The sequence below is a fragment of the Hyalella azteca genome, unplaced genomic scaffold, assembly GCF_000764305.2.
Source record: "Hyalella azteca isolate HAZT.00-mixed unplaced genomic scaffold, Hazt_2.0.2 contig16288, whole genome shotgun sequence".
NCBI classification, from domain to species: Eukaryota; Metazoa; Arthropoda; class Malacostraca; order Amphipoda; family Hyalellidae; genus Hyalella; species Hyalella azteca.
The window spans coordinates 8,669-16,746 of record NW_025946113.1 but is presented as its reverse complement, the minus strand read 5'-3'; the positions used below and the strand labels follow the sequence as shown (position 1 = coordinate 16,746).

The following is an 8,078-nucleotide window of genomic DNA, read 5'->3' as shown; positions in this document are numbered from 1 at the left end:
CGTGACAGTCGCGTCTCCATGCCAGTCACGTGACAGTCGCGTCTCCATGCCAGTCACGTGACAGTCCCGTCTCCATGCCAGTCGCTTGACAGTCGCAGCAGTTCAGCTCCATGATAACTCCCAAGATTTCTATCTAAAGTCTTATTTAAGTCACAAATTCACCGTGAATTCAAGTTAAGATATTCAATGCTGACAGTAATTGTATTTCGTTAGAATTTGTTTAGCTGATGATTGAGTTGGTCTCCGAAACGTTTTCATTGAATATTTACAAAAAATACTAAGCGTTTTCGTTGTTTTTCCATTCCTGGTGATCCCCATGACCTCATATCTCAGTGACCAACACTTCTTCCTGGTTGAATTTCTCCGGGACAGGCTCGCCTCGTAGCCCGTCTTTATATACCCTGACTCCTCACAGATCTCTCTCCCATCCCCATGTTACCGCGTCCCCAAGTCCCAGTGGTGCGGGAGGTCCCGTTGGGTGTCCCCACAGATCCCTCTCCCATCCCCATCCGTGTCCCCAAGTCCCAGTGGCGCGGAAGGTCCCCGTTGGGTGTCCCCACATACATACCCCTCCCATCCCCATGTTAGCGCGTCCCCAAGTCCCACTGACGCGGGAGGTCCCCGTTGGGTGTCCCCACAGATCCTTCTCCCATCCCCATGTTACCGCGTCCCCAAGTCCCACTGGCGCGGGAGGTCCCAGTTGGGTGTCCCCACAGATCCCCCTCCCATCCCCATGTTAGCACGTCCCCAAGTCCCACTGGCGCGGGAGGTCCCCGCTGGGTGTCCCCACAGATCCCCCTCCCATCCCCATACGCGTCCCCAAGTCCCACTGGCGCGGGAGGTCCCCGTTGGGTGTCCCCACAGATCCCCCTCCCATCCCCATCCGCGTCCCCAAGTCCCACTGGCACGGGAGGTCCTCGTTGGGTGTCCCCACATACCCCTCCCATCCCCATCCGCGTCCCCAAGTCCCACTGGCGCGGGAGGTCCCCGCTGGGTGTCCCCACATACCCCCCTCCCATCCCCATCCGCGCGTCCCAATTCCCACTGGCGCGGGAGGTCCCCGTTGGGTGTCCCCACATACCCCACTCTCATCCCCATGTTAGCGTGTCCCCAAGTCCCACTGGCGCGAGAGGTCCCCGTTGGGCGTCCCCACAGATCCCTCTCCCATCCCCATCCGTGTCCCCAAGTCCCACTGGCGCGGGAGGTCCCCGTTGGGTGTCCCCACATACCCCACTCTCATCCCCATGTTAGCGTGTCCCCAAGTCCCAGTGGCGCGGGAGGTCCCGTTGGGTGTCCCCACATACCGACCTAATGCGTACTCGCAATTACACGCGATGCCCCTAAGCGGGGGAAGAGGTAGCAGGGCTCACGGGGGGTCTCGGTCAAAGCTTTACGCAATACGCATTGATTTGTGAAGAATCATTTGAGTTTTGCTTGAAAAATTATATATAATTTCATAAAAAAGGACGAGTTGAATTATGAAGAATCATTTGAGTTTTGTTTAAAAATTGATACATAATTTCATAAAATCGTAATTTAATTAATAATTGACGCGAGAATGTAGTCAAATGACAAGAAATTTACCAACCCTTCTCGGGGGCATGGATTGGTTTTCGAGGGCTAGCGATTATTCAATTGAATTATTAATAATAAAGAAACTCCTAGTATATAATTAGTATAAATAACATAAAAATTACTATCAATACTCATATTTTTGTGGTCACATTAAAAAATTCGTAATTTTTATAAACTTCAGATACGAATTTACTCGTAAATTGAGTGCATAGGTTGCATTTAAAGTAACAATTTAAATATTATCGTCTATTATCGTCTATTAACCACTGAAATCGTATCCACGGAAACGCCGCCGAATATTTTCACTTCAGTAGCAGAATCAACGTACACATTGCAAACGTTCCTGAATTGGTGTTATAGACAGCGGCGGTGAGCAGCACACGTGGCTAATGTGTGTATTTGGTGCTCCAACACAAGCACTCACACAAACACCAACACAAGCACTCACACAAACACCACACAAGCACTCACACAAACACCAACAAGTGTTCGAACAAACACTCAGCGCGCTCGACAAACGCTCCCGGTGGCCGAGTATCGACTCGAACAATTTCACTTCAGATTCAATTGTTTTTTTTAACAGTTTTCTCGCTGGTTGCAGCAGTTGTGCGGCTTTCCCCCAATTGTGCTTGTGAAGACTCAGCTTTAAATACTAGCACAACGCTGAAATTTTTCTATTGATTTAGCCAAAGTATTAATTCCGTAAGGTTTAATACAAATTTTAAATCAAAGACACTGCCTTATTTATTGTAATGCGCTCTTCCAGAAGATTATTGATATTTTTTCTAGTTCTTTTATGTTCTTTATATATGAATAATTTCAGCATTTCTCAGTTCCGGATCATTCCTCTAGCCTGATAATTGCATTTTACATTATATTTCGATAAACTCAGTGATATCCTCAATTCGTGTAACCATTGTATTCATAGCAATCAAGTTAATATATTCTCAGTAATCTAAATTAATCTTTCTCAACCTTGCTTAATCATTCACTCAATTTATTTTACCTCGTCGCTTTTAAAACTTAACAACTCATTAACCGTATTTCAGCTCATTTTTCCCTACTAATTATTTATCCTCTTTCAGACCGTTTACCCTCTTTTAGCCCGTAACTGTTTATCCTTTCAGTCATTTATCTGCCTATTCAATGGAAGCTTTTGTCTTTTTCAAATTCATTTACTAACTTGAATTCATTTAAATTCCTAAATGAGTTATGGTCTACTTACTAATTTTTAGTTTAAACCCATTCCTCTGTCATAGCGCAAAAAAGTCTTTAGATCACATTTTTTACCTCATTTAGCTTCTTACATCTTAAAGTTCGTTGTAGATCTCATATATCTCCTTATAAATATCAGCCAATTTATTACGCATTTACCCTGATTTCCATTTTTTACCCTCGGTCTCGGTAATTAAGCAGAGGAAGCCCTCGTCTCTGCCACCCGACACTAAACACACGCAAAGCTATCGCAAAAACTTCATTGAATCTTGCTGCTCGTTGAGCTTCACTGACTTCAGTGCAATATCCCACTCTTAATATTTATATTTAATCTCTTGACAATTCATTGGTTATTAATTTAAGTTTGCATCCGTTTTTCATTTACCCCGTGTCCAAATTGAATCACCAAAATTATAAGTAGTGTGTAAATTTTCCATGAGTATGTTGAAGACTCAAAAGCGTGCATTTACACCTATTCAAAATGAACTGTTTTTCGAAATCCCATGCAAAATGCATGAGCAATGCCAGGCGCAATAAATAATAATTATTAGAAGTTTAATTGTAATATGTAAGTAAGTAAACCGTTAATTATAATAAAACTTTAATTTAAAATTTAATCCGCCTTCAAATTCAAAATGTTACCAATCAGTGTAAGACGGACATGAGTTACGTTATTTTTAATTTTAATAAAACTTTCATTCAAAATGTAATCAGCCTTCAGATTCAAACTGTTACCAACCAATATAAGATGGATATGAGTTACGTTATTTTTAATTTTAATAAAACTTTCATTCAAAATTTAATCAGCCTTCAGAATCAAACTGCTACCAATCAATGTAAGATGGACATGAGTTACGTTATTTTTCCCCGACGTAGAATGACGACGTACAGATTTATAGCAAGCTTGCGTCGTCACGTCAGCGCTGACGTTGACGAGACGCGCGCCGTATACTCAGGATACGCTTCCGACGGCTGACTCGTCAGCATTTCCTATTTTTTCAATAATAAAAGCTCGATCCTTCCGATAAAAGATCGGCTTTGTCTTGATTTACGTAGCTTTTCTACGTTGTAAGAGTGTTAAGAAAAAAGAGAGTGTTGTAAGAGTGTTTTCTACGTTGTAAGAGTGTTAAGTCTCCTAGCACATCAGTAGTGGGCAAACAAGATAGTTGCCAATATTTCATTATACTCTTGAATAAATTCACAAGAAATAATTTTACGCATAAGAATTTTTTATGAAAGAAACATTAATGACTTAACTCGTCTTACTTAAGTGAGAACATTTCCAATAGGTCCGGAAATTTCATGCAGCGTACAGATCTAATTGCTTTCATTATCAAGATATGCCATGAATAAAGCATACAAAAGTATAATATTTAATGTATTGCTTCTACCGCATCTCTCTACATTGCCCAGACCTAACTAACTCCAACGGTTCTGCTGTATTGGCCAGTTAAGCTAAATTGCCCCGACATTGTTAACTGATTGGCCCAATATATTGGACGCAGTTCCCTGCTTTTTCTCAGGTTACACTAGCATCACAACATCCAAGGCAGCGTGTATGTGTGATAACAACTCTAGACAAATCGAGTATAACGTCTGAATAACAAAATATGTTGTTCATTGTAGTTCAGAAAATCAATGGGTACTCTAATATGTCGGGCAAAACTTTAATGGCCCATTGCCAAATTGCAAGGTTTTTCAAAAATTCACGTCGACCGAGTTGTTTGCTTAGAATTTTAATTCTTATTTTACATTGTTCAATATTTTACGAGAATCATGAACGACGTTCGTACTTAGGGTACAAAAAAAGCCTCATATTTGGAACCTACAACAAAAATAACAAATAAAAACCAGGAACGGAACAAATCAAGAACAATAAATACCATCAAAAACAAACCACCAAGAGCAGCAACGATCGCCAGTGGGCACTCCTACAAGCTTGCCATATTTTAGCGCGAGGCGAGTTGGTTTCTGCGTCCTTAGGGCATCCCTATGGAAATAAGGCAGCCTGCCCGCCGTAGGATCAAGCAAGTCTTTGTTGGGACTGACTGAGGACCTAGCACGGTCTGGTGAGCGGGAGGGCTTGGAAGTTACCGATTTACATGTGCAGGGATAAAGCCTAATTATTATTAGTAAAGTTATAGCGCATATATTTTCACATGGGTTTAATTAATTTATGCCTACTAAATGGTTGCTGTGAGTAGTTAAGTCTCCGCTGAATATATTCATCATGTTTCCTACTAATCAGCTCGTCCGAATAACTTATGATATTCTTACGCCGAATATGTTCATCTTCAACAATGAGTCCTTACATTCGTGGACTTCCATTCCCTGCGTTTACAACTCATCTCTCATCTTTTCAGATTTTCAGTACCGATGAAATACGTCTTCTTATCGTCAGCTATGTAAATTGCAAGTGTCATTTCCCTTCAGTTTGACCGTGAAGTCGCACGGGGTGTTTCTCAATATTCATCTCTCAAAGCTCCTCATAAACCAACTTCGTGTTTTTTTATGATTTATTTACCATTAATCATCATATATATGATTCTGAATTTATTCACAACACCTTTTAAATTTTTTTCTGTTTTTTTTTCTCACAAATTTCTGTTTTTGTTGCCGCAGGTGCCCCGGCCGCTGTCCATGAAGAAGGACGGCATCCAGACCCGCAACCGCAAGCTCAGCGCCAAGAAGAAGAAGAAAGCAATGCTCGGCTTCCCCGACATGCTACGCTGCGACAAGTCGGGCGCCGCAGCCGGCGCGTTTGGTGGCTTCGGAGGACACGGTGGCTACAACATGTACACGATGTACGGTAACCAGCACATCGCTGCAGCCGCCGTTGCAGCAGCTGCAGCTGCAAGTTCGTCCTCCATGGCATCCTCCATGGCAGGTGGACTCATGGGTCCTGGTGGACAAGGGGCATATCATGGCCATCAGCACCACCCCGGGATGCATGGCATGTCTGGTTTGGGGCTCCCGAGCGCCTCGCCTGCAGGAGGCGCGTCCATGGGCCTGGGAGGAGGCTTTTGTACAGTGGGGGCGTAGTGCCGTGATTTGTTATACGAATGTTCCGGTCAAATTCTGAAGAAATTGAATTTCCCTATCAAGGAAACCGGTTATTATGACTGTATCAGTGCTGAAAAATCTTGGATTCGCAAACAATTTTAATGATTCCGGCCCGAAATTTGTTACATTGGTAAGAGTGAAAGAACATGCGAAGTGACGTGATTGGTTTGTGACTATCAAAATTTTGAGAAGTGCCGAATCCACTCAAAATTTAGTGGGTTGGGAAGTGCCTGTTATAAACAAAAAAATTGCAATTTAAATTGTAAAAATATTTAAATTGAAATTGGATTAAATGCCGCTAAATTTAATTGAACTGTGCATTTCCCACCGAAGTGCCCCCAAACTCTGTACGCGTAAAATGTTTCAACCGAGGTGCTATTTGTGCGCTAATTACACAGAACGACATAATATCGATATGAGTGAGCATTTCAACAAGAAAATTTAATATGGATGTTTGAGAGAATTTCCACATGCTCCCGTTGGTTGTTGAGGGAAGGTTGGCGTTGCATCATACCCGGGTACTTTATATTGTAATGATAAATCCAAGCCTTCAGAATTATTCTAACTTATTGTATATAACTAATTAAAGGCTTTCAAAGATAAATATACTATTTCTACCGCCTTCTTAACGTTACGCATTTTGTACAATTTCTAATTTGATTCGTTAGTCTTTACCGAAAATAACTTCAATTAGAGATATAATTGAATAGTTATTTTTAAAATAACTGCTCGAGGCTCTATTTCAGATCTGCAACCTTGTTAACTATAAAGTTTCCATAAACTGAAGAAAAAGCAAACGCTTCGAATGGAAAAGAAATATTTCGAATCCGAATGTTTTTGTGTTTTTTTGCTCATATACGTATTTTTTTGTGTTCATATACGCATGCATTAATGTGTCTATTTAAATTTCGGTTAATAAATTTGCAGTTTTTCTTCAAGCCTTGACTGCCATCAAACTTTGATGACAGTCAAAGGATGAAGTTCATCAGGGTTTATCTTTGATTACAAATGCAATTGCAAAAAGAATTTTATGACTACCGAGTCCATGGCCATTAACTTTTAAGATATTGATAAACACGCAACAATTTTTGCATTCATTTAAACAAAATATTGTCCGTGCAGTAGGACTCTGATAACAAAAGATTTGATTAAACTAACAAATTCCTACTTCCCTCCCATACTTCCGCCCAGTGTATAATTAGGCTGTTAACGATAATTAATTTATCGGGGGCCATTAGTATAATTTCAATACATTGCTAACATTTAATTGATAGCATTAGATTAATGCTGTCGATCAATGAAGTAATGTAATTGGGGATATTTTCGCATAAGGCATACAAATTAATCAATGTCCATGGTTGTACTTAATCATTTACTTAAATCGTACTTAAACTTTTGTGTGCTGTCCCATACAAGCCACCTAGGTGCTCTCGGTGAGGGCCGTGAGAACATTGCGTCCATTGATATTAGTCATTCATATCTTGATTAATCGGTAAACTTTTAATTTATCCTTCATTCTTTCATTAGTCCTTCATCCTTTGAATATTCGTTCATATTTTGGTTATTCGTCCATCTTCTGATTAGTCGTTCGTCATCTGAACAGTCGTTCATCCCTTGAATATTCGTTCATGTTTTGATTATTCGTTCATCTTCTGATTAGTCGTTCGTCATCTGCCCAGTCGTTCATCCTGTGAATATTCGTTCATACTTCGATTATTCGTTTATCTTTTGATTAGCCTTTTATCCGCTGTTCAGTCGTTAATTCTCTGATTAGTCGGTCATACGTCGATCAGTCGTTCATCCTTTGATTGGTCGCATTTTATTATTCACATTCTCCTCACATCATATTTAGCGTCATTAAGGTTTAAAAAACATACCGAAAAAAAAAAACATACATACCTGACGACTGCATGAGAGCCCATGGTTAAGTTGAATGTTGATACTCGCTTGCCTGTCTTTGATTGCGCTGAAATAATTTATTGTCTGACTATCTGACTAATGTTTGATGTTCTGGGCATTTTCTAAGAGACACAATGGTTCTTCAAAGCCTTGGTGAAAGCATCGCCTTTCGGTTCCAGTTTATTGCCAGCCAGGGCCTATACTTTCAAAAAAGTTAAGAGATCGTAAGTTCATCAACCAATCATTGACGGCCTTTCAAGCAAAATCCACCAATCATAGACAAGAAAATAGAGCGTAAGTACTTACGTTCACTTAGCGAGTTTTGA

General features: G+C 40.7%; 1 protein-coding gene across 1 annotated transcript; it reads left to right on the top strand.

The window, feature by feature from the left end:
* Nucleotides 1-415: 415 nt before the first annotated feature.
* Nucleotides 416-5,832, top strand: LOC108676010 (vegetative cell wall protein gp1-like; the record flags this gene model as incomplete). The annotated part of the gene is made up of 3 exons (XM_018164055.1): nt 416-550; nt 641-1,215; nt 5,413-5,832. Coding segments are annotated over 3 exons (1,130 nt in total), but the record flags the coding sequence as incomplete, so codon positions are not given.
* Nucleotides 5,833-8,078: the final 2,246 nt, after the last annotated feature.